General features: G+C 36.3%; 1 protein-coding gene across 1 annotated transcript in view; it reads left to right on the top strand.

The window, feature by feature from the left end:
* The window catches only part of LOC135221781 (protein slit-like), a 558755-nt gene that overhangs the window by 389490 nt on the left and 141765 nt on the right, over positions 1-27500 (top strand). The window contains exon 5 of the mRNA XM_064259629.1: positions 18395-18466. Within this exon, the coding sequence (XP_064115699.1) occupies positions 18395-18466 (72 nt within the window). The remainder of the gene's footprint in view (positions 1-18394; positions 18467-27500) is intronic.

Here is a 27500-nt window from a genome sequence, read left to right as displayed (position 1 = left end):
TTTTTTGTCATTTTATGTCATAGTTTTCCAGTGGAACAGTAAAATTTTTTTGTCAGAATTTGTCAGTGGAACCTGCGTTCAGGTTTTAATGTCCAATTTGTCCAGTGAACCGTTTTCATTTTATGCCAGATTTGTCAGTTGTAACAGACAGTTTTAATGTCAGAGTTTGTCCGTTGTGGAACAGTCAGTTTTAATGTCCCTGATTTCCGTCACTGGTAACCAGATTCAGTTTAATGGTGCAGAATTTGTTTTTCAGTGGAAGAGTCAGTTTATGTCAGACTTGTCAGTGGAAGAGTTAGTTTATGTCAGATTTGTCAGTGGAACAGTCAGTTTATGTTAGATTTGTCAGTGCAACAGTCAGTTTATGTCAGTGCAACAGTCAGTTTATGTCATAGTTGTCAGTGGAACAGTAATTTTTTGTCAGAATTGTCAGTGGAACCGTCAGTTTATGTCAGATTTGTCAGTGGAACCGTCATTTTATGCCAGATTTGTCAGTGTAACAGACAGTTTATGTCAGATTTGTCGTTGTGGAACAGTCAGTTTATGTCTGATTCGTCACTGGAAGAGTCAGTTTATGTCAGATTTGTCAGTGGAACAGTAATTTTTTGTCATAATTGTCAGTGGAACCGTCAGTTTGTGTCAGGTTTGTCAGTGGAACCGTCATTTTATGCCAGATTTGTCAGTGTAACAGACAGTTCATGTCAGATTTGTCGGTGGAACAGTCAGTTTATGTCTGATTCGTCACTGGAAGAGTCAGTTTATGGCAGATTTGTCAGTGGAAGAGTCAGTTTATGTCAGACTTGTCAGTGGAAGAGTTAGTTTATGTCAGACTTGTCAGTGGAACGGTCAATTTGTCAGATTTGTCAGTGGAACAGTTAGTTCATGTCAGTTTTATCAGTGGAACAGTCATTTTAAGGCAGAATTGTCAGTGGAACAGTCAATTTGTGACAGATTTGTCAGTGGAACAGTCAAGTTATGTCAGATATGTCAGTGAAACTGTCAATTTAAGCCAAATAAGTCACCTAGACTAGAACAGTCAATTTGTGTCACATTTGTCAGTGGAACAGTCAGTTTACGTCAGATTTGTCAGTGAGACAATCAATAGATGCTAGTGAGACAATGCCACTTTGAGTCCGTTGGAGGAGCGGAGGTTGAATGACATGACGTAACCCATTCGGCACATAATTGCTTCCTGGAGGATCATCCCTAGTATTATGACAATTACGCATAAAAATCATAGTCCAGAAATGCTTTCAGAATATCAATGCAGGTGCTGACTGAGTGGTTAGCTTTAAGTCGATGCAGGTTGCCTGAAGTGTGTACACAGGGGAAAAGGATTGATTCAAATACCTAATTCGATTATAGTAACTACAATCAGGCGTTAGTTACGTGAATGTTGTTTTGTCGTGTTCATGATTAGAGGTATTGAGCGAACTAGGAGTAAGGGTTATGGAATAACCGATGATCTATTTTCTCTCCTTTCTTTCTTTATATCTTCAGCTGAAGAGCCTTATGGACGGAGAGTCCACAGAGTATAAGCCCGAGAGGACTCCAGAGGGAAAATCTGCCTCAGTGGGAGGCAATTTATTGGAAAAAGAGATGAATAAGTAAATATAAAGGAATCGAAAATAAAACTGATACACCTGAAATCAAGAGATGATGATAGAGAGTGTGAATGAATTTGCTCCTTGCTTAAACATTTGAAGATCAGAGAACTCCACAAAAGCACTAGGCAGACTGTTCCTCAGTTTAGTTGTAGTCAAGATAAAACTCATAGCAAACTGGGTTACTAGTATTAAGCCTGATACAGGAAAACGATACATTGCATTGTTTGCAGAAGCGGCCGGCCTAGTTGCCAGGAAAACAGGCTATCAAAATAACAGGGCTATATAACCACCCACTAGGCTAACCCCTGCATTAGCTCATTGTACAATAGTACCCCAAGTTACTGCCAGGTCCCAGAGCAACAATGTTCTAAATAGTTCCGTTTGCTACCACCAGATTAACAGTCTGTTGTGAAATGACTTCACTGAAAATTGTTTATTACCTAGAAGTGTTGGAAGAATGAAGGCGAGGGAAGCCGATTAAACTCTGCATAGATGGTATGCAAAAGGTATTGAAATAGAAGGATCTACTTATCCTGGAAACACAAGAGTGCGATCTAATAAGTGGGGCCAGATAAGAATGGCTTAGTAGGAATAAGCGTCTGCTTTGGTTGGTGTTTTTTCAAGTTTCTACTCAGCGTCATCATGCTAATTTGCAGTTTAAGGATAAAAGTAGCAGGGCTTGCTGTCTCGTTCTTCTGTGAAGCCACCTACATATAAATGTAATAGGTATACATATTCTTTTAACGTGAAGCTGTTTTACCTAACAGGGGCTAGTTTCAAAGAAAAACGGACAATCACAGATATATATATATATATATATATATATATATATATATATATATATATATATATATATATACACACACTTATATAAAAGGCCCTTCAAAACCATTTGGTTTAAAGCCTACATTTCGGTGGTCTAACACCACCCTTATCAAGCAGTGATAAGGGTGGTAGTCAGACCTCCGAAATATAGCCCTTAGCATTAAACCAGTGTTTTAATGGGCCTTTTGTACTTAAGACGTATCGTGTTTTATTTACACATATTCTTCTTCTTCCCAGCTTTATATATATATATATATATATATATAATAAATATATATATATATATATGTGTGTGTGGTGGTGTGTGTGTGTGTCTGTGTGTGTGTGTGTGTGTGTGTGTGTGTATTAGCGAAGGGGAGCTATTGATTTCATTTACGCATACTACATGCATATGAAATTGCATCTTTGAATGTGTCGCACATTTATTCACATATTTGGGATCTGAATGCTATAATTTACCCCCGAATAAAGGTGAACTCGGTAGAGCTAGTACATATGTAAATGTTTATGCTGTATGGAAAAGTGTGGACGGGATTTGCTGTATGCTATATACTATATTCTACGCAGGAATATATTTTCCCCGTGACGATTGGTTGAGGGTTAATCGTGGCTGAAATGTCCAGCATTTGGAAGTAAATTATTAAACGGATGTAAAATCCGGCCGGTGCCCAAAAACCGCAAAATAAGGTTGAGGGAAACTTGCGCGCAGCAATCAGCGTCCCCGCACTCATGTAGTCTTTTTAGTCCCGTTTAAAGTTCAAAGGGAAATCCTATGCTTTATTAAAGCCAACATAACTGACCCTTTTGTCACACACACACACACACACACACACACATGGGAGGAGTGTAGGTGCAGGTAATGGACTCCACATTCCTGTACAACTTTATTTGTCGCTTATATGTTTTTTTCCTTTATTCTTATTTTCAATTTATTTTGGTTAATTTAGCTTTCTTTGCTTAAGATATGAGTATCTTGCTTGTATGTAAAGAGTATTTTCTGGAGATAAGTTTTTCAGAGGGAATTTTCCTTTGTCATTATTTTTTTTTTTTTTTAATTCTTTACTATTTATGTCCGAAATAATAATTTTCCCCTTACTATTACCTGAACAGTACTTACTTTGCTTTACTATTTCGTGGACAGTATTTAGTAGGAATTTATTTTTTTCCTATAAAAAGTTTTCCTTGTGATATCTATACGTGAAAAGTTGCTTTACAATTAATGTAGGAACTATTCATTTTGTCTTGGGAAGGTATTTTATAATAAAGAAATATTTGTTCACCAGTTCTGTGTCGCTAAGAAAATATTTTATCCTGATTCTTTCACTTTTTCCCAAGGCAAAAATTTAGGAATTGATTTTCACGAAATAGTTTTTCTTAAAAAAAAAATAAAATAAAAAAAAGATAAAATAAAAAAAAGAGGGCGCCACTATTTACGCGTGGAAAATGTTTTTCCCAGATTCTCCGTCTACCACCGAAAATTAATTAGCTTGCAATCACTTTATACCTTCAGTTCTGTTTTTTCCCGATCACCTTAATTCCCGCGCCACAAGTCTCCCTTTGGGCTCTATTTTGGGTTTCAGCCCAACATCCAGCCTCTATAAACGACCCATTTCGGGACCGAATTAGATCTTGTTTTTCCGGTCTTCATCCGTCCGATGTAATGCCTTTTTTCCTCTCAACCCTTTTGATGGCTCCGGATTTTCTTCCCTTTCTATTCGTCTCTTCACTTCTGTATTTTTATTTTTTTTTTTTTAGCTCTTTATTTCTTCCATTCGCTATATTTTCCTTTTTTTCTGTTTTTCTACTTTTTCTTTTGCCTTAGTTTTACGCTTTCACCTTTATTACTTTTTTCCCAATTTTTGCCTTGATTTCTTCCCCACCAATTTTTTTTAACGTTTAGTTTTTTCTTATTTTTCTTTAATTTCCTCCCCACCTTTTTTTTATGTTTTAGTTTTTTTGATCATGTGCTTTTCTGGATTTTCTTGCCTTGACTTTTTTTTTCAGCCATGTCAGTTTTTTTTTTTTTTTTTTATCTCCCAATCGGCATAATATCTTTCCCCTCAAAGATCTTCTTTACCTTTGTCTTGTTTCCCCTTTTCTTCTTCGAATTAAATTTCGTCTATTTCCTCCCCTGTCATTTCTAAACTCATTTCTGTTTATTTCCACTCACTTCATTTCCTTTTTCCTTTTACATTTATGTGTAATTCTCGCTCCCTCCATTATTCCTTCTTCAAACTCTTTCTTTGGCTCCTCTATCACCTTTTTCAGCTTAGTTTTTTTTTCTTCTTCCCATCCGATTTCCGGTCTACCTCAGTTTTTTTTTTTTTTCTGCGGGAGGGGGGGGGTGGGGGGTCATCTTAGTTTGTAGACTTTTTTTCATTGTTAGTAAATGCAGTGGTAAGTCAGTACTGACAAATGAATGATTTGGACATCTTTTTTTCATACAAAAGAAGTTGGGATTTATTTTTTATGCTGGGAGAAATATCTTGACAGTGCTAAAAAATTTTATTATTATTATTAATATTATTATTATTATTATTATTATATTATTATTATTATTATTTATTATTATTATTGTATTACAAAAGTTTATTGTTGATATTTCATTGGTATTACAGATTTTTCGTATTTGCCGAGAAAAATTTTACCTAAGTAATTTCAGTTTTCTATTAGAAATTACGGATAATTTTTGTGGGCGAGAGAAATTTCATATGTAAATAATACCTGAAAAAAGTCAAAAAGTCGTTCATTATTATTATTATTATTATTATTATTATTATTATTATTATTATTATTATTATTATTATTATGGTGTTGTTGTTGGTTTCCGTTTAGAGTTTTAACTTGTTGTCTGGGCCTTTGAATGTCCATTGGTGTCCCCGTGAAGGTCGAGGTAAAAGAGAAAGAAATAGAGCCCCTCCGTGGCGTGATCGGTATGGTCTTGGCCTGTCACCTCGGTGGCCGCGAGTTCGATTCTCGGGCATTCCACTGTAGGGTTAGAGATGTGTATTTCTGGTGGTAAAAGTTCACTCTCGACGTGGTTCGGAAGTCACGTAAAGCCGTTGGTCTCGTTGCTGAATAACCATTGGTTCCATGCAACGTAAAAACACCATACAAACAAAATAAACAAACAAACAAGAGAAAGAAATAAATGGACGGCTTTTCGGACGCCTCGATCTTGATCCTTTTTTCGTCTCGCTGCCCTGTTTTTGGCGGCATTTTCCGCTGGTGTAATGGGGTTTGTGTGTGTCAACGATTATTCTTTATTTTATTCAATTATTCGCTTTTTGCTTACTCGGGGAGTAAGCCTACAATCTACTTCGTTGTTGTTGGTCTTGTTCTTGTTGGTGAAGGGGGGTGGGAGGGGGTAGGAAACCTAAGAGGGGGTGAAAAAGGCGTTTTGCTCTGAGTTGAAGATACAGGAATTTTAGGATAGGATGTTTATGATATTCTATTAGAATGAAAATGTAAAAAATAAAGAATGTGCATGTAAAAAATTTCAGAAATGTTATTTCTAATGAAATATAGCCTATTTACTTAAATATTCGTTAGTGAAACAACGCTCTATTTTGACCGTAGAATTTAGCACGCGCCACGAGTAAGCTGGAGGTCGGATCATGCATTGTTTGTTTTGTTTTTAGCCCTGCCAGGAATCATTGTCTGGGGGCTGGCAGCATTTCTCGTTGCATTTAATTCTTTAAATTAAGTTCTATTATATTTTAACATTTAAGAGGATGATATGTGGAATTCTTGTCACAAAGTAATATGCGCTTATTTGTCAACTTGAGGAACAGACGGCGCGATTTGGGATGGTATTTTATGATATAATGAACAGCTATAAACGCTATGGAAAATATGAGTAATAGGCAGTTAGTAAAATATGTAACGAGCATGAAAGTGTGACTATGAAACACTTAACTATATTATTATGGAACTCGGTACATTTTTGTGTGAGCTCTGGCTATATTTGTTATCATTTCAGAACAACATTTCATGCAGATTATGAAAGGCTTAGCTTCCAAAAATTCTTCAGTCTGAGCAAAAAATATGGGAATGAGATTCCTAATTGATAAGCAGATTCGCCTCTCGATTAAATGAAGCGGGCAAAAAGGGAGAGGAAAAAAGACCTTGCCTGGATCTCCACTTGCAACAAATTAGGAACGTTATAGAAATTAAAGAGAGAGAGAGAGAGAGAGAGAGAGAGAGAGAGAGAGAGAGAGAGCAGCTTAGCCGAGTCGTAAACTGTATTATGAAGCTGTGTACTTGCTGCTGCTGTTTAGGTACAAAATTAATAATAGGTTTAATATTATTATTATATCAAATACATGAACTATTATCGACTGCACAAAGTCCGAAAAGAGAACAGGGCACGGAAACAACCCTTTGATTAATCAGCCGTCTTTCTTGTTCCTTTACTGGATAACACGTCTCACCCAATCCCCCCCCCCCCTTTCTCCTTTACCACCTACCCATCAAACACCTGCCTCCCCCCCACCCATTAGATCCTCTCCCAGCCTCGTAAACGGAGGTAGAGTGAGATGAATTTAATTTATATTCAAATCTGTCTTTGCATCATTGCATATGCAATTGCATGAGAGAGAGAAAACATCCATTTCTAGGCACAAGAGGCCAACAGGAAAATGGAAATGATATATTATGGGATGAATAAATTATTATGGTAGTTCACAGAAGAAGTTGGATGAAAACGGAATTATAGAAAATGGGACATCGTAACAGCGCCCTTTCTACCCGTAGGTCGATCCCCAATATTCCCCTTCCCCCTCCCCCTCTTGGCCGTCAAGCTACTGGGAATATTACGGTTACATGAATAAGTGAAGATCTCATACGAATTCGTTGTCGTTGTAGGTAGCGAGGTCAGTTCGGACATGAACATATGAAAGAGAATGTAAATTTTATGACCTGGCTAAAAGCATCGAGTCTCTCTCTCTCTCTCTCTCTCTCTCTCTCTCTCTCTCTCTCTCTATATAGTATATATATATATATATATATATATATATATGTGTGTTGTGTGTGTGTGTGTGTGTGTGTGTGTGTGAAACAACAGGATATTTGATGAATTGTAGCATCCGGTACGAGTGTGGATTACCTCCGTTCAAATAATCATCACGTGATACATATTTTGACAGAGCTCTGATCGCCTATGCAAAGTCAGTTTATCTTTTCTCTGTTTCTCTTTTCTTTCTTTCTCCTCCATCTTACTTAGGTACTCCTTTTAGTCAAGTTACTGCAAAATGCATAAATATGAACAACAGATTTACAAATGCTATTAACACTGGGGCCACACACACACACACACACACACACATATATATATTATAATATATATATATATAATATATATATATATATATATATATATATAAACCAATTTCTGTCTGTTTTGTCTGTCTGTTTGTTAGTTTGTTCACAACCACACCCAGACTTTGAAAGCTAGAACTACCCTAATTTTTGACCATAGACTCTCATTCCCTCCAGGAAGGTTTTAGTCAAAATCCGAAATTTAAGGGTCATTTCTATGGGGGTCATAACCCCCCTTTTTCACACCCCTCATTTTTTACAACTTTCAGAGTTGACTGCTAGAAATACCAAATTTTTACCATAGACCTCCCTTCTCCCGTGAAGGTTTTAGTCAAAATCCGAAATTAGAGGGTTATAACCCTATTTTTAATAAACACACCTCATTTTTACAACTTTCGGCGTTAACATCTATGTACAAGTGTTTCTAAAGGCACAAACAGGCTCCCTCAATATATTAGGGAAGCCATAAGTCACCCTTAGTAGTAAAGGATCAAACCACACACTCCCCCCCCCACCCCCCACCCCCCCCACCCCCCGGGAAAGGGGGACCCGAGGGTTTCCCACCATATTAGGGGGCAGGAGGCCTACGCCCTTTTGACTTACCACCGGGAGGGGATTGAGGGTGTTGTAGCATGGCCACCGAGAGAGAAGGCCTAGCGGATTAAACGTCATCAGGTTTTCCCAAGGCAAAGGTAGTCCGACTGACTAGACCATGGCCACCGAGAGAGAAGGAACCGGCTCGATGGGGCGCGAAGCAGGGAAGGTAGTCCGATGGTTTGTGCTTTAATCCGCATCTCGGATAAACTTTCTTAAACATTTGTGATGCCCTCTTGACTTCCTATGGTATAATTGATAATAACTCGTAGGAAATAGAAGAAATTACTTGTGGTTGATATATAAAAGAATTAATTTTATGGATGATAAATAAAAAAAAAGAAAAGTAAGTGTTTAAGGATGATAGAATTATAATGCTAGTAAAAAAAATAGTACATCAAGATAATTTATATACATGTAAGTTAAAACAAAAAAAAAAAGGAAGCAGTGACTTTACAAAGCATAATCATAATCATAAATTGGTGCATAAATATGGAATAAACAAAATAAAAATAAAAAAAAAATAATGAATAATTACTCTCTAAATTATTATTTGAAATGCTGGAAGTATTATTTTTTTTTTCGTAACAGTCTCCAACTTTCTTTTTTTGGTTGGTTAAGTTTTTTCTTGCTACAATCGAGTTATTTTTCTGACAACAATAATTATTCATTAATACATTTGTAGAAGCCCATATCATCATTTTCTCTATCTGTTCAGTGCTGTGTCCTGAGTCGCAAAATTCATTGGAAACAGAGCCTCATCGTCTACAAGAATATATATATGAAGTGCTGAGGCAAATTTTCTCTGGTCATTAACAAGTTCTGAATTGAGGTATTTGTGTTAATTTTATTGATTATTATATAACAATACATAACAATATTTGCTGCCGTATCATGAGGTATATAATAAAGAGCCCCTACTAATTCCCGAAGATATCTGTGATTTTCTGGAAAGATCTCCTCCATCATGCGCTCCAGTGATCATTTCTTTGCAAGAATTACATTTCCCCTTTTATTTCTTATACATTTCAACAAATGTACGGAATCATACATAAAGAGAGAGGCCTACCACTCTGACTAGGATGAGAGGCCTACCCACTCTGACTAGGATGATGATACACAATTGATAATTTTGGTGGGTGGCAAAAAAGTGACATAGCTTTTCCATTAATGGCATGTTATCGGTCACAACACAGAATACTGTAAAGCCTATTTCTTTCCAATCCAAATGATTATTTTCTTCAATATATTATGCAAAGTTTGGGCTTTCATACACTTAGTAGGAATAATATGCACAACGTCCTTGAATTTTGACCGTACGCTATTTAACATAAAACAAAACAAAAACAAATGCGCTTGTTGCAGCTCGCTGCTATCAAGGCTGAGCCAACAATATATCCCCCTTTATTAATCAAAATATGGTTTTAGATGAATTTCATCAACCATCAGGATCACTACTTTGTCATTGGGCAATAATGATTTATTACTTATTTTTGATGTACATCAAGAAATTTGTATCATCTTGTTCCGTGGCCGGACTGAATTTTTTTGAAACAAACACCCTTTTTATAGTGGAGTAGCTAGGTAATATAAGAAATTTCTTATCTCTCAAGAGCCTGTATCCCTGGGGAGAACAATTATAGAAGACAGAGGAAAATATCACTAAAACTCAGATGAATAATCCAACTTATTAAGTCATTAAATGCAGTTGTTCACAAACAAATTTCAGTACGGTAGAATGTTTGAATGATGGTTCATCTAAAAGAATGGATAAAAATGAAATCACCAACTGAATAACACTAATGCTGTTGCAAGTTTTTGAACTTCTTTTATAGCTATCCGCTCTACTTAAGTTATCCAATATCTTTTCAAGTGTATTAGTATCATGAACTTCTACGGGAATCTTGAAGTCCCCTAATCGATTTACTTCAGTGTCTTGAACGAAAGCTTGCACTTCGCAGTTATTTCTATATCATTAGGGATAAAATTATTTTTGGGGACGGGAATTGCGCAACACGACAAATTGAAAGTCCCTCATTATTTTTTATCAAAGTCCAATACTGAGTATCTAAAAACTGTAGCTTCCCAACAAGTTCATCAACAGAACTGAATAGCCTAGAATTTGTATACAAAATGTCTACTGCAACACTCTCTGCTATTGCAGCCTGCATCGCTGATTGCTCCTTCCTTGCTCTCTTCGAATCTGGAGATTCTCTCCCGATGCGATGGGCACCTTCACGAAGTTGTGGTATTTCAGTTTTGTAGTTGAGGTTGTGCCAGTACTTTTGTCATAACAGGATTTTTCCCATATAACATCCTCTGGCACGACATGTAAACTGCAAACCTGAAAACAGATTTGCAGTATATTAAAACTATTGCCATTAACGAATATTGAAGTGTCCGAATATCTCAAATAAATACATCATGGTGATTAATGCAAATGTAGCTGTATGTCCATGATCCTCCTAAGCTACGTATATTGATTTTATTAGCAAAACACTACACCAATATTCCACAAACGATATTATAATTTCAATAGTAATGAGGGTAAATGTCAAGTGTATTTTGTATACTCACTTTGCTATATTTGGTCGGGGTGTAGCTTTTCTCGTTTTATGGCTTCGTATCCATCTTGCTGCGAGTTCTTCATTCTTGGGGAAAGAAAATATGTTGACCTTGGGCCCTGTCTCGTAATTCCCCTTGCAATTTGGGACAACACAATGATAAGGCATCGTCGCAGAAACACTCGCAAAACTTATGTTCACTATCAATATCCCTTTTGGTCTACAAATAACGCAAAAAAGATGGTAATTCACTCGAAAAAATCAGCGGTGTGACCCCTTCTGAATTTAGCAGTACTAAAGCAGGTAGTCTGACTGACCGTAGGTCTAGGCATGGCGGATTAAACGTCATCAGGGTTTTCCCAAGCAAAGGTAGGTCCGACTGACCTAGACCTACGGTCAGTCAGACTACCTGCTTTAGTACTGCTCTAAATTCAGAAGGGGGTGGGGTCACACCGCTGATTTTTTTCGAGTGATTACCATCTTTTTTGCGTTATTTGTAGACCAAAAGGGATATTGATAGTGAACATAAGTTTGGCGAGTGTTTCTGCGACGATGCCTTATCATTGTGTTGTCCCAAAATTGCAAGGGGAATTAAGAATTACGAGACAGGGCCCAAGGTCAACATATTTTCTTTCCCCAAGAATGAAGAACTCGCAGCAAGATGGATACGAGCCATAAAACGAGAAAGCTACACCCCGGACAAATATAGCAAAGTGAGTATACAAAATACACTTGACATTTACCTCATTACTATTGAAATTATAATATCGTTTTGTGGAATATTGGTTGTAGTGTTTTGCTATAAAATCAATATACGTAGCTTAGGAGGATCATGGACATACAGCTACATTTGCATTAATCACCATGATGTATTTATTTGAGGATATTCGGACACTTCAATATTCGTTAATGGGCAATAGTTTAATATACTGGCAAATCTGTTTTTCAGGTTTGCAGTTTACATGTCGTGCCAGAGGATGTTATATGGGAAAAATCCTGTTATGACAAAAGTACTGGCACAACCTCAACTACAAAACTGAAAATACCACAACTTCGTGAAAGGTGCCCATCGCATCGGAGAGAATCTCCAGATTCGAAGAGAGCAAGGAAGGAGCAATCAGCGATGCAGGCTGCAATAGCAGAGAGTGTTGCAGTAGACATTTTGTATACAAATTCTAGGCTATTCAGTTCTGTTGATGAACTTGTTGGGAAGCTACAGTTTTTAGATACTCAGTATTGGACTTTGATAAAAAATAATGAGGGACTTTCAATTGTCGTGTTGCGCAATTCCCGTACCCAAAAATAATTTTATCCCTAATGATATAGAATAACTGCGAAGTGCAAGCTTTCGTTCAAGACACTGAAGTAAATCGATTAGGGGACTTCAAGATTCCCGTAGAAGTTCATGATACTAATACACTTGAAAAGATATTGGATAACTTAAGTAGAGCGGATAGCTATAAAAGAAGTTCAAAAACTTGCAACAGCATTAGTGTTATTCAGTTGGTGATTTCATTTTTATCCATTCTTTTAGATGAACCACTCATTCAAACATTCTACCGTACTGAAATTTGTTTGTGAACAACTGCATTAATGACTTAATAAGTTTGGATTATTCATCTGAGTTAGTGATATTTTCCTCTGTCTTCTATAATTGTTTCTCCCCAGGGATACAGGCTCTTGAGAGATAAGAAATTTCTTATATTACCTAGCTACTCCACTATAAAAAGGGTGTTTGTTTCAAAAAAATTCAGTCCGGCCACGGAACAAGATGATACAAATTTCTTGATGTACATCAAAAATAAGTATAAATCATTATTGCCCAATGACAAAGTAGTGATCCTGATGGTTGATGAAATTCATCTAAAACCATATTTTGATTATAAAGGGGGATATATTGTTGGCTCAGCCTTTGATAGCAGCGAGGCTGCAACAAGCGCATTTGTTTTATGTTAAATAGCGCTACGGTCAAAATTCAAGGACGTTGTGCATATTATTCCTACTAAGTGTATGAAAGCCCAAACTTTGCATAATATATTGAAGAAAATAATCATTGGATTGGAAGAAATAGGCTTTACAGTATTCTGTGTTGTGACCGATAACAATGCCATTAATGGAAAAGCTATGTCATTTTTTGCCCACCCACCAAAATTATCAATTGTGTATCATCATCCTAGTCAGAGTGGTAGGCCTCTCATCCTAGTCAGAGTGGTAGGCCTCTCTTCTTTATGTATGATTCCGTACATTTGTTGAAATGTATAAGAAATAAAAGGGAAAGGGAAATGTAATTCTTGCAAAAGAAATGATCAACTGGAGCGCATGATGAGGAGATCTTTCCAGAAAATCAACAGATATCTTTCGGGAATTAGTAGGGGCTTCTTTATTATATCCTCATGATACGGCAGCAAATATTGTTTATGTATTGTTATATAATAATCAATAAATTAACACAAATACCTCAATTCAGAACTTGTAAGACCAGAGAAAATTTGCCTCAGCACTCATATATAATATTCTTGTAGACGATGAGGCTCTGTTTCCAAATGAATTTTGCGACTCAGGACACAGCACTGAACAGATAGAGAAAATGATGATATGGGCTTCTACAAATGTATTAATGAATAATTATTGTTTGTCAGGAAATAACTCGATTGTAGCAAGAAAAAACTTAACCAAAAAAAGAAGTTGGAGACTGTTACGAAAATAATACTTCCAGCATTTCAAATAATAATTTAGAGAGTAAATTATCATTATTTTTTTTTTTATTTTTGTTTATTCCATATTATAGCACCAATTTATGATTATGATTATGCTTTGTAAAGTTCACTGCTTTTCTTTCTTTTTGTTTACTTACATGTAATATAAATTATCTTGATGTACTATTTTTTTTACTAGCATTATGAATTCTATCATCCTTAAACTACTTCTTTTATTTATCATCCATAAATTAATTCTTTATATATCAACCACAAGTAATTTCTTCTATTTCCTACGAGTTATTATCAATTATACCATAGGAAGTCAAGAGGGCATCACAAATGTTTAAGAAAGTTTATCCGAGATGCGGATTAAAGCACAACCATCGGACTACCTTCCCTGCTTCGCGCCCCCATCGAGCCGGCCTTCTCTCTCGGTGGCCATGGTTGTAGCGTGGTATAGCCTACGGCCCGCAGTCCCTCCCTTTCGGAAATTAGGGTCCAAAAGGTCAAAGATGGGCCTACTGCATTCAAATTTGGTACCACGAGTTAACTTAATACCTACAAGCGCAGTTAACATTTATATCAGAGTTTGATTATAGGCTGGGTTTTATCAAGGGCCGTTTAAGGGAGACCTTGTGATGAAAATCTTCCTTGGGCAACCTGTCGCAACATGTATGCACCTGCCGTCGGCCGGCGTTGCCTGACTGAGCTGGTCGGTGATGCAGTAGTATTGGCTGGGGGAAGATGTACTACATCCACGTCATTTAGAAGTGAATATGCGTTCGATAACACGTCCGAAGGACCTGAAGGAAACGGACATCTGCTAGTTAGTATATACATATATTATGTATATTTACACCTATATATAAAATCATATCCACGGTAAAAGAAGAAATGCTGATGTGAAAGGTGATGAAAAACAAGAGGGCTAGCACTTCGGTGTTTCCTTTTTCTTTCTTGGTTCAAAAATAGCGAACAAATAGTTAGAAGACATTAAATTCTAATAGTGAATATGTTCACACACACACACATATACATATACATATATATATATAATATATATATATATATATATATATATATATATATATATATATATACATACATTCATACAATTATATATATATATAATATATATATATATATATATATATATATATATATACTAATATATATATACAATGGAAAAAATATCCCCTCAGGAAAATGAATTCGCGTCGTATTTTTGCTCTCGTGAAATTTTAGGAAAAAAGCGCACGGAACAGGCACCGAAATCCTCTCTCAACATCGCCGGAATCCTGTGCATATTCGGCCCATTAAGTTGAATCAACAACAAACGCCATCCCTGTTTTCCGAATATCGTCGACGGACGTTTTCGAAAGCGGCGAATGATGACGCTCGAAGGAATAATATATAATGTCCCGTCGCTGACTGACTGCTAACGAGGAAATGGCAGCGTTTAAATGATGTCCGTACGCGTGGGTTCGCTCATTACTGTCATTATGAGTGTTCTTGCTGCTATTGTTGTTGTTTATTTCCAACGCCATACTCAGTGGAGTTTTAGTTTGTTTGCTCACGTTATTTCTATTCTATTAATATTCCGTTTTGACTCAGGGACTTTCTGATAATTTCGGCCTTGCACTTTTTAGAAGTTTGACGACGAGGTACTAATACCACTGATGGGGAACGAAAGAGTCCAAAGGGCCCCAATGTCTCCGCGACCTGTCCCCCCTCTCCCACCCCCACCCCAACACAGGATGAAAAGAAAAGAAAAAAAAAAAGAATTTATAACCTATACGTATGTACAATTATAGTATATATCATTCAGAATATTCATCCTGTTTAAAATGCAGGAACCCCGGAGGGGTCGTTGACTTTAAATTCAAGGTTTCAAACAATATATATTATTATATATATATATAATATATATATATATATATATATATATATATATATATATATAATATATATATATAAAATGTGTGTGTGCGTGCGTGTGTGTGTATAACTGAATCACGAAAGTTTGGAACGTAATGAATATATAAATAAAGGTAGAAGTCAAGGAGGAAAGTGAAACACTGGAGTAGCTACAAGATCTTTCGACTCAACGTTCTTTACCTAGCAGAGTCTTGTTCTGCTAAGTAATGGACGTTATGTCGCAAAGATCTTGCTGCTACTCCATTGTTTCACTTTCCTTCGTGGCTTCTACCTTATATATATGTGTATGTATATATATATATATATATATATATATATATATATATAATATATATATATAAATGTATATCTATGTATTTGTTATGACTATGTATGTGTGTATAATATTCTTTGGAAACTTATATATACCGAGCAAAATGACAAAATGAATTACTTTCAAAAATTCGAAACTGTATCAAGAGGTTAATTCTTCTGAAGCTGTGTCAGTAAATATCCACCTGTTCAGTGTTTCTGTTTTTATAAGTATTTTAAGCACAAAAAACAGCGCATCCATTGTTGTGGAATATGTCTAGATATTTTCCCAACTGTATTATTATTTTTATTTTACAAAATGTGCACAGATTCAGGAAAGGCAAAAACAATATCATGAATTTGCTGGAAAAAAAAAACAGATGAGAAAAACAGAAGCGAGAGAAGAGAACATTACAATAAAAATAACAAATGAAGATCAGCAAATGGTTCAAGTTCAGCCTGAGTCGTCAGATGACGTTAAGATTTCCAGTTCACATCAGGCTGGATAGAATGAAAGACGAGAATTTTTCCGGTAACGTTGGAAGGTAGTGCATTATTTTTATCTTCTAGAGTTCCCAGAGCGCGTGCGCAGTGTTTGTGTCTTTGTAAATCGTGTGTAGCACAAATGGCCAGTCAGACCCTTAGCGCAAGAAGGACGTTCTCAACTTCGAGAAAGGACCCGGCATCATTGCATCATTTCTTCCGCATTCACTTCGCCAGTTGTTTCTATTATGTTTTGGAAAAAAAGTTCAAAAGCGCTTATTTGGCCGTGCTTGTTTGTGCTTTTGCATGTGCATATAGATGCGAATCGGACGCTGGAAACATAGCGAAACATACCGAGATATTCAGTGTAGCCCATCCTGCCCTCAGGGGGCACAGATAGATGCTACTACACTGATGATACGAACCTAAACTTATATCAGTTTGCATAAGTCCAAGCATTCACATATGAACCTCAATTAACAATGTTTCGCCTCTTCCATCTGCATTATCGTCCTCTCCCTCTCCCAACCCTCAGTTAGTTTCTTTACCGTGAGAGGAATTCGTATATTCACCGTATTTTCCGCTCGCTTTTCAGGTGTCAAAGGGATGGCTTGCGTAAGGATTGGTCGTTTCAAATATTCTTGCACTGATACGCTGGAAAGTGAGTGATGATAGCTCATGCATATGCTGCTCAGAGAGAGAGAGAGAGAGAGAGGAGAGAGAGAGAGAGAGAATAGGCGTACATAAAGCCGGATAAACATGTTTGTTATTCCAGGTGTCTACAACAGATCCGGAGCGTAGTGGGATTTAAATATTTGAAAGCTCATATCTCTCTCTCTCTCTCTCTCTCTCTTCTCTCTCTCTCTCTCTCTCTCTCTCTATTATATACACACATACATACATATATATATATATATATATATATATATATATATATATATATATAGAGAGAGATGAGAGAAGAGAGAGAGAGAGAGAGAGAGAGAGAGAGAGAGAGAGAAGAAGCGTAGATTTGGAAGTATACTGTGCATTACCGTTCCTTATAAATTTATGTTCAATCTCTAGGCCAGGGGTTCTTAATCTTTTGATGACTCCAGACCCCTCAATGGATTGCCCAATATGGGTCCATACCCCCTTTGATTAAGTTCACTCCAGTCCTATTTGTTGACAGTATGACCTAACATATTAGTTTAATACATATTTCAGGTATGAATAGCTAGGAATAGAACATGCAAGAAAATCAAAAGCATTTATAGTTTTCTAGTTATTTATTTACAATATGTACTAATGTATACAATGACACATTAAAATCAAATATATGCAAATGTCCAAAACATAATAGCCGCAACTTGCGGTTCTCGACACCCTCTGTTAAGAACTTCTGCTCTAGGGCTTCATTTTTTGCGTGCGTGTCTACCTATATTGGCTTTAGGTAGTATACATAAGAAATAAAACATGTTGCGTCTCCGTGGCAGTGCGAACTGTCGTTTTAAATTAGGGTAACACTTTAGAAAATGATTTATTAGAAGAGATGAGTAATGATGTTGATAAAACGTATCTGCGTTATTTTCCCTTGATGCAACTGTCTTATGTAAACAGGAATCATGTCACCACAGTCGAACCTACAGTCGAAATAGTGATAAAAGGCTACATTCTTCCTCCTTGCATTCTAATCATTTACTTACATTTTTGTCTATTAATTTTCATTATTTTTTCTTTTCTAATAACTCAATTTCCCATTTCCTTCTGTTACATCTTTCAAATGAGCAGCATATACTTTGGAAGCTGGAATTTCAAGTCAGTGGCCTACATGGGCTTGTCCTTATAAATAATAATAATAATTCACTTATACTGCAAAATTTTAAAGACGATCAGTAGAATATGTGCTTAATATTTAGAAATGTGTGATACGCAAGACACGTGCAGCCTTACCCGTAAGAACAAGTTCTTCATGGACATAGATATAAACATGAACATTGTATGACAACGGAAAGGCGACATTCGTCTGTGCAGAGTTACTGTAATTTTGAATTGTAAGATGTACTAATTCATTTTTCTTCCTTTCCTCTTGCAGAGTTCTCTACGGGAACAAGATCAACGAGCTAGCTGCTGGGGTGTTCAACGGGCTGACTTCTCTGCAGTTGCTGTAGGTGCCAGATTCCTGCTTTTAATTGTCTATAGAGTTTGCTTGGTTTTGCTTGTCTTTTACGAAGCATTTCTTTGTATTTTAGTTCACTTTTGCTAAATAAATGTGTGAGTGTGTTTAGCTGACTTCATGCGTTTTCTTCTATAAAGTGTCTGTGTTGGTCTGGTTTAATTGATTTCTTTATGGAGTATTTATTTGTGATCGATTTCGTGTGTTGATAATGAAGTATCTATTTGGTTTCTTCGTTATTTTATTTAAAAAAAAATTCTGTATGTTTGGTTGTTTTCATTGTCGTTTGCGAGGTATTCGTCCGATTTAATTTTTCTTATATACAGTATCTGTTTCTGCTTGACACCAATTGTGCTTTTGTGAAGTCCTCTTCATTTGGATGCTAAATGTTCACTATGCTTTGTTTGACTTCATTTGTCGCTCATGAATTTTCCCTCGCTGGACTTCGAATGTTTTTTTGTTTTTTTTCCTCAAACGTCATTTTTGAGAACATTGTTTTAAATTTATTTTCATGTGCGCCATTTTTCTATATATTTGATTCCCTTGTCCATCATGAATCTCGTGTGCTTGGTAAGGAATATTTGTTATGTACTAATTACATGCTTATAACTAAGAATTAAGGAATTAATATTTATTTATTAATTTATTTATTTTGGCAACGTAAGGTCATAGGTAATCTGGTACGAATTTTATTGAATATATTTTGCAACCTGTTTCAGCAAATGGCATGGAGATAAATTCTGTTAAATGGTATGTCATTATGTATTAATATATTCATAAATACAATGTAGACGCATATATATAACATACACGTAAATACTGTGCAATCTCTCTCTCTCTCTCTCTCTCTCTCTCTCTCTCTCTCTCTCTCTCTCTCTCTCTCTCTCTCTCTATATATATATTATATATATATATATATAATATATATATATATATATATATATATATATATATTATATATATATATTATATAATATATATATATATACATATATATATATATAATATAATATTATATAGATATATATATATATATTATATATATATATATATTATATATACTATATATATATAATATATTATATATATATATATATATTATGTATATCACTTATGATTCCCCTTCGGTGATCATTCCCCATCAGGGATATTTCCGAAGTAGCGTGAATTGGATATTAAACAATAGTAGCTTAATGATTAATATGGATGTATGTCTGTGTGTGTCTGTGTGAGGAGAGGTAGATATATAGGTCGCTTAACAACTAGGTGATATTACAGAAACAGATAAGAAGAAATAATGAACGTTTGCAAGATCCTTCTACGTAAAATCCGCTAATGAGAACTGTTCCAGTTCCCGAACTATTTTTTTCTCTTCTTCTTTTTCTTCTTCTTCTTCTTAAGCGACTCCATCGTCTTTGAGATCCAAATGGCATCATTTACGTCCCTTATTCAAAAGATTCTGTGTCTGCGTGCAGTGTGTTTGTGGAGACGTTTACTCCCCCTGCCACCCCCTATTCTTCCACCCCCCCACCCCTCCCCCCATCCGCCGTCTTTCCACCCTCACGCGATAAAATCTCGAAAAATAAGTTTGGAATTATTTCAAAATGAGGAGGAAGATGAAGGATTCGAGGGCTCATTATATGCAGCGTGGGTGATCCTATTATCTCTCTCTCTCTCTCTCTCTCTCTCTCTCTCTCTCTCTCTCTCCTTTGATGAAAAATATCTTCGTTATTTGCATACGAGAAAAATATCATTTCTTTCATGACTCCTTGAAAGATGAAGTAAGCTTCACACGCTGTAGGTCTGGCGAGTATGAAATTGAGTATGGCTGTGAATTTGAACAAATTGTTATTATTATTAATAATTTTTTTTGCTATCACATACCTCCAATTCGACTGGGTGGTATTATTATCATTGACTCTTCCTGATGAATCATATCGGCGCAATATTCGCCAGTTGTAATAGCAGAGAGAAAGCCATTATTAGAAAAATAGAGAAGACAATGACAGTAATAATAATATTTCGGAAGGAGACCCTCTCTAAAGCATGTTTTGTTAAAAATGGTTGCTGCTTCAGCACTATTAATCTTGTAAAAAGTCTCTTCTATTTTTCTGATGGCAGCTTTCTCTCTGTTGCTTAGACTGGCGAGCAACGCGCCAAAGGGCATGGTGAAATCCCTCAGCAGTCACCGCTGGAAAATGTCCTGTAGATCTGGACGAAACATCGCGTTGGAGAGAGAGAGAGAGAACATTGTATAAGTAATATTGTTTAGTATAAGAATAGAATAATAAACAGCACAAATGAATCAACAACCGGATTTTACCATGTCCTTTGGCGCGTTGCTCGTCAGTCTAAGCAACAGAGAGAGAGAGAGCTGTCATCAGAAAAATAGAGAAGACTTTTTACAATATTAATAGTGCTGAAGCAGCAAACATTTTTAACCAAACTTGCCTATGAGAGGGTCTCCTTCCGAAATATTATTATTATTATTATTATTATTATTATTATTATTATTATTATTATTATTATTATTATTATTATTATTACCGCCCCTTTCCTGCTCGTACACAGAACACCTAGCTGCCTGTCATTTAGTTTTTTCCCGTCATTTAAACCTTGTATCGGCCACTGTTAATACTATTATTATTATTATTGCTATTGCTGTTAAGACTCATCAACGTGATCTAGCAATTGTTATCATATGATCTTGTGGTTTATTTTACTCTAGTTTCCCCTGTCTGTCTTCAGTGGAATGCATAGCACGTAATCGGGTTAGACGTCCTTCGTCAAATCTGTCGAGTTTCAAGTGGGCTTAACATCATTCTCTCTCTCTCTCTCTCTCTCTCTCTCTCTCTCTCTCTCTCTCTCTCTCTCTCTCTCTCTTTTCTGAGTCTATTGCATTTAGTGAAGCTTACTTAGGAAGTTTAATATTATTTCCTGGTTTGCCCCATACGAATATACCTCATTTGTGATAATTGTAATTAAAATGATTAATTGATTAAAAATTTGAATATTGGTTGTTGCAATCGTTTGTAATTCATTTCACGCTTGAAATTCATTAGACATTTCCCGTACGCTTTTTACTTCTGTATGCTCTTGTGTTTTGCAAATTCAGCCCGCTTTTTGTCTCGGACATATTATTTTAATATCCATGTGTGCGGATATGTAAGAAACAGCAATTTTAAATCATACCGTTATTTTTCAAGCCTAAATATTGAAGTCAGGGCTTCAGTAAGCTTCCTCATTAGTTCCTAGAATCTAGATTCTTTATTCTTCGTCTCCACTGCTTTTATATCTGATTCCTTCCGCCTCTCCTGCGGAAATGAAAAAAAAAAAAAAAGCTGTGAATTTTCTGGAGATAGGGGGTAGTGTGGTGGGTAGGGGTTCTCCTTAGATGGTACCCCTCCCGGTGATTTCTTCTTGGTGCCAGAAACTCCAATTAGAGAGATTGTGATCACCCCGAGTCAGTTAACGTTATTAAGAGTTTCTCAGAGGTGCACTGCACTAAACACACACACACACACACACACACACACACACTAAGAAACACGGAATTTGTAAGGATGAAAGCATACGGAACCGAAACTCGTGATCAAAGAAAACGGGATGTGAAAGCCCATCGCCCTAACTGCAGTATTCTTAGTGAAAAACTTTGTCTTCGAACGTGCCAAGCTTAGACTTCTGTCAATTGGGGTCGGCCGCGTCTAGGGGATTCCAGCCTTGCGCGCGGAATGAATAAAGTCGACTCGGTATCTTCAAAGGGGTATTTCGTAACGCTCGAGGAGGTGGCATTGAGGCACCTCACTTTTTATTGCGCAACTCGAAGAGAAAAAAACGGAGGACTGCGTCTAAGACTTCGCTAAGGGGATGCCGTTGTATTCTGTATGTCAGTGAATTACAGCCGCATCCGGTTTGTTTATCCTTTCCGAGTTGGCGGACTGAGCCTCCCTAATGCTTACGCAATCCGGTCGCTGCCTTGAGTAGATTTGTCTATGTCTTTCTATGTCAAGCCTCTCTCTCTCTCTCTCTCTCTCTCTCTCTCTCTCTCTCTCTCTCTCTCTCTTTCAAAATGAGACGGGTTTTTAGAAACCCTTCACAGTGAAATCCGGAAACCATTCTACTGATTTGCATCTTTTTTTCTGAATTCACTTCAAAGCCTCACTCGGATAGTACTATAAATTTATGTTGCTCAAAAATATAAATCCATATTTTTGTGAACATTATTATCGAGGCCTTTATGATTTTTACATGAGTATTCCATCATGATGTCACTTTATCATTTAAAATTTTGGGGTTTTTAATACTTCCCTTCTCTCGGCGTTTCAAATCCAGAATTGTTTGACAAGTATTAAGCAATAATTGATGTGACAAGCAACCTAATGCCTTCATCCAGTCCGGGAATTGATAGTCACCAAAAAAGGTGGGGACAGGGTAACCAAAAAAGTATAGACTGGGGATGTGCCGTGGGAGAATATTATGCATCTGGAAAATCAAAAGCTGGAAGAGATTTCCAGAACTGACAGGGCGAGGATTGCTGATGTAGGTCGAGATTTCAGCAACATTTGATTATAAACTGTTTTGTTGTCTGTCGGTTTCTCTGAGAACTCGTATATGAATTTGTATGTACCGTATTTATAAGTACGTAATTTGACAGTATGGATACTCGTTTTTTATGTGTTACTGTAATACATAATCAACTGTATATATACTATACGTGCACGAAAAATCTGCAGGGCAGTTAAAATCTCACGGTCTTGTTTCCAGTTATTGCCAAGTAAAATACTCGTATATATAATAAAATATTATTATATTATTTTATGCAAATAATTAATACATTCGCAAGTTATTAAAAAATTAGTATTATATTTTATTAAAACTAATCAGTGCATTTTATGATTTTTAATCTTGTTAGGTCTTATTTTTTTTCAATAAAGGCTTTGCTTACTTACGAATGAGCAGATTTGTAATTGATTCAGTGGAATTCCAGCCTGGACGCAAGAAATCCATCTGTGAATATCTGTCTATGCATGGTGTCTGTAATTCATGGATTTAGTTAGGAAAACTGAAGAGACCACACATAGTCCAGTGGGAGCAGTGCGTTAGGATCATATTACTCTTTGGCATTGTATTTTTCGATTACATACGAATAACCAGAGGAAACCCAAAACACTTCTTATTTATTAAAACATTTGAAAATATTTAAATATATATTTGAACTGCATTAATAGTTGGTTAGAACTTTCGAATAAAGCACCGTTTTTGCCTGTACTTTTTCTGTATCTCGTAATTCATGAATTCTAAGTCTCCTTTGATTGACGTCATATTTTGAGTGATTTTTTGTGGGATGAAAATATGGCTTTTCAAAAGTGAGGCTGTGGCGTCCCTAAGCCATCGATAATGATGATGGCTACGGAATGAATGATCAGAGCGTCCCATATCTCTTCGCACAAATTATAATACTGTTTGATTATGATAGGGATTACGTGGGGGAAGGATGATTCAGGGACTGTTTGCATAACTTTAACATTTATGAAATTATGCAGATGGATACTAAGGCGAAGGCGGTGATTAATTCTCGAGTTGGCAATTCCTTCCCCGTCTCATGAAAGTTATTAAAACATATTTCCCCCAAAAATTGAGCGAAGCCATTAACGGAGAGAGAGAGAGAGAGAGAGAGAGAGAGAGAGAGAGAGAGAGAGACTTTTAAAATGCAAACATCGGATATTGTTAGATTATGGTGATGAGTGCAATTGACGACTGCAGTATGGGATTAATGAAAGTCGGATGAAGGAAGAAGCTGGGGTAGGGGGGAGGGGGGAAGTAGGGGTTTTAATAACATGAGATGGAAAAGATGGGACGGGAGAGGAGCTTCTCCATTCGGAGGATTCAAGCCTCAGCATATATCAAAGATATTCCCGAAGTATTTGCATACTATAATTACGTCTGTCAGGGCTTTCTTCGTCTACCCTTCGCGCCCTCCTGTGTTTTAGGCACGTTCGCGCGCGCGCACACACACTCACATGCGCACATGTGCTTACACACTGGCGAATGCCCCTGTTAATGGAAATTCCGACTTTGTGGGTTGGGCGGCGGAAGGAAAGTTCAAAGATTTAGGGAATATTGAAACTTGTGTGATTTCTTCATTGGCTTTCATACTAGGGCTTTGTGTGTGTGTGTGCGTGTGTGTGTGTGTGTCTTTTGGGACTTGCCTTAAGATATATAAATTGTATGCGTCGGATGTGCGCACATATATGTGGGTAACTTTTATGTACGTCCGTATGTATATTTTTTTTTTGTATATGAAGGAATTTGTATGTGTACAAAGTATAGGCAACGTTTGACTGCAGATTTAGTTTTATCTACAAAAAAGGGTTCCATGTGTAATTTGTACGGTACTCCTGGCAGATCTTTTAGTTTCTGTTGTATTTACTTCTGCTTTGTTTTGTTTGTGGTGATGTGTGATAAAATAAATCACGTGCTTAATGGGCAGTGTCAATAAATATGAGAGAGCATGATATATATATATATATATATATATATATATATATATAATATATATATATATATATATGATGCTGTATGATATATATTACTTATCACTTTCACCGCGTATAAATGTATTTGTAAAGTTCACAGTAGCCTGTTGAACTAAGTTGCCATACGGCCCCTTTTTCATACGCTTATCATCACAACCCCTTACGGAGTGGGTTAGGGGAATCTCACCCTGACCTAGGGTAAAGACTATAGGTGGAAATCTCGCCGCAGAAGGTAGGGAGGGAATCCTTCCATACTTCCCACCATGGTCTAAGCCTTTATCTGTGCCTCGAAAAAAGCGTGAGGAAATCATCAGGTTAAGAATTCATTATGACTAATATATGTTTTTTTTAGATTGTTATTATTGTTCAGAACATGAACGTTATTCATACGGAAGAAGTCCACAGAGGCTATTGACTTAAAATTCAAGCTTCCAAAGAAAGTGGAAGTCGTTGGAAATAAGTAACAGAAAGTAACAGAAAATACATAAAGAAGAGATCAGTTTAGATGGAGAAATTAAATTAACAAAATAAATCAGCTCTTATATACATATATCCACTCTATATATATATATATTATTATTTATATCTGATATATATATTATTATATATATTATATATATATTAATTATTAATATATATATACTATATTATATATATATATATATACAAAGGGTTGTGTAGACCGAAAGGTCTTGGCAATTCTCGTCTTTTCATTTTCCTCCGTGGCATCACCTTTATTTGTACATAGCATCACGTTTTAAATATTTCGTGATCAAGTTATTCATATATATACTATATATATATATATATATATATTATATATATATATATAGTGTGTGGTGTGTGTCTGTCTGTCTGTTTCTATCTGTATTAGGTTACATAGAAAATAAGGGAAATGTTTGCCCACAATATATCAAGTAACGCAGCGTTGCTGATGAAAAGATATCTTAGAAAGAGTCACTAACAAAATATGCTCAACATTTCCCTCGTTTTGCAACCTTCAAGAGAATAAGCATCATTGATGTGACAACTGTGACATGTAAAACCTTTTAAGATGACGAGGTTCACCCTCATGCCACCCCCCAACCCCCCAACAGCCCCCCCCACCTCCACCCCTCCCCCCCAAACCCCTACTCCCCTGTTAACCCTCTCCCGCTTCTAGAAGATCCCATGATGCTGCAACAGTCAAATAAATATTTTAAATAGATTTGACCTCTTTCCCAATCATCTCCTCCTCGCACTATTTTTTATTTTGTAAGGGGGCGGGGGAAGGAAGAGGGAAGGGGGCTTGGAGATATGTTAAAGAAAGATGAGGGAGGTTCTAAAAGGGAGGTTGCTGCTCTTTCTTCTTTTCTTTCTCCATACATGGAAGTGAAGATGTCCTTTTTATCCCGAAGGTTTATTTTTGTTGTCTTATTTTCATTGGTTCCTTTTTATTTTATCCCTTTTTATTAGTTTTTTCTCACCTTTCTAAATTTTTTATTCAAAAATCATTTGTCATCTTTACTTGTTTCGCTTTATTTACTTTGGTCCTTTTATGGCTCTCATTATCTTCATTTGCTTCCTTTTCTATAATGATTTAACTATTTCTTCTCTATGTAATTTATTTAATTCTACAAAGCCTGGAGAATACATATATAATATATATGTACATATATAATTCGTTATCTAGCTAATGTCATAAACAAAGTTAAGGTACGTTGCTTTTTTTCATATCACATAGGTGGTAAAATAATTTATTATTTTGGTGATTTGGTCTAGCCCTGAAAAAAATGCAAGAAATTTACGGTCAAGACTAGATGCATTATATGTTTCATGTAATTTTAGTTTTTGTATCTAGTTTATCCAGGTTCCTTTTCAGGGATCTTGAGATCGTACCTAGTGTCCTTGTGCCTGTGATTATGGGTACAATTTCCGCTGGCATATCCCATATCCTTGTTATTTTTATTTTCAGTTCTTGATACTTGTCAATTTTTCTCTTTCTTCTCATCTCATCTCCTCTGGTGTCCCATGGTCTTGCGACATCAATGAGTGATATTTTCTTCTTGATTTTTCAATCAACGTCACGTCTGGTCTAATGGCACGTGCCACCGGATCTTTGCCTGATCGTATTCTATTACTCCCTCAGGTTGGTGTTCGCTCCACTTATTTCTGCATGGTAGCTGGTGTTTATTGCACAGGCTCCAATGGAGAGCTTTTGCTACTGAAGCGTGCTCTTTTTGTACTGGTTCTGTGCAAGTGAGTGCCGGACAATCGCTTGCTATGTGGTTTGTGGTCTCGTATTTCATATGGGACATCCTGCTTATGGGTGAGATGTTATTTCCATCTATTGATCTTTGGACATGTCTGGCTCTTAGGGCCTGATCTTGTGCCGCTGTTACCATTCCATCTGTTTCCTTCTTGAGTTCTCCCCTATGTAGACATTATCATGTTTCATCGCTGGCCAGTTCTTTAATGTGTCTCATGTACTGTCCATGTATTGGTTTGTT

The sequence above is a fragment of the Macrobrachium nipponense genome, chromosome 3, assembly GCF_015104395.2.
Source record: "Macrobrachium nipponense isolate FS-2020 chromosome 3, ASM1510439v2, whole genome shotgun sequence".
Classification (NCBI taxonomy): Eukaryota; Metazoa; Arthropoda; class Malacostraca; order Decapoda; family Palaemonidae; genus Macrobrachium; species Macrobrachium nipponense.
Note: the sequence above shows the minus strand (reverse complement) of the source record. Positions and strands in the feature narration are given on the sequence as shown.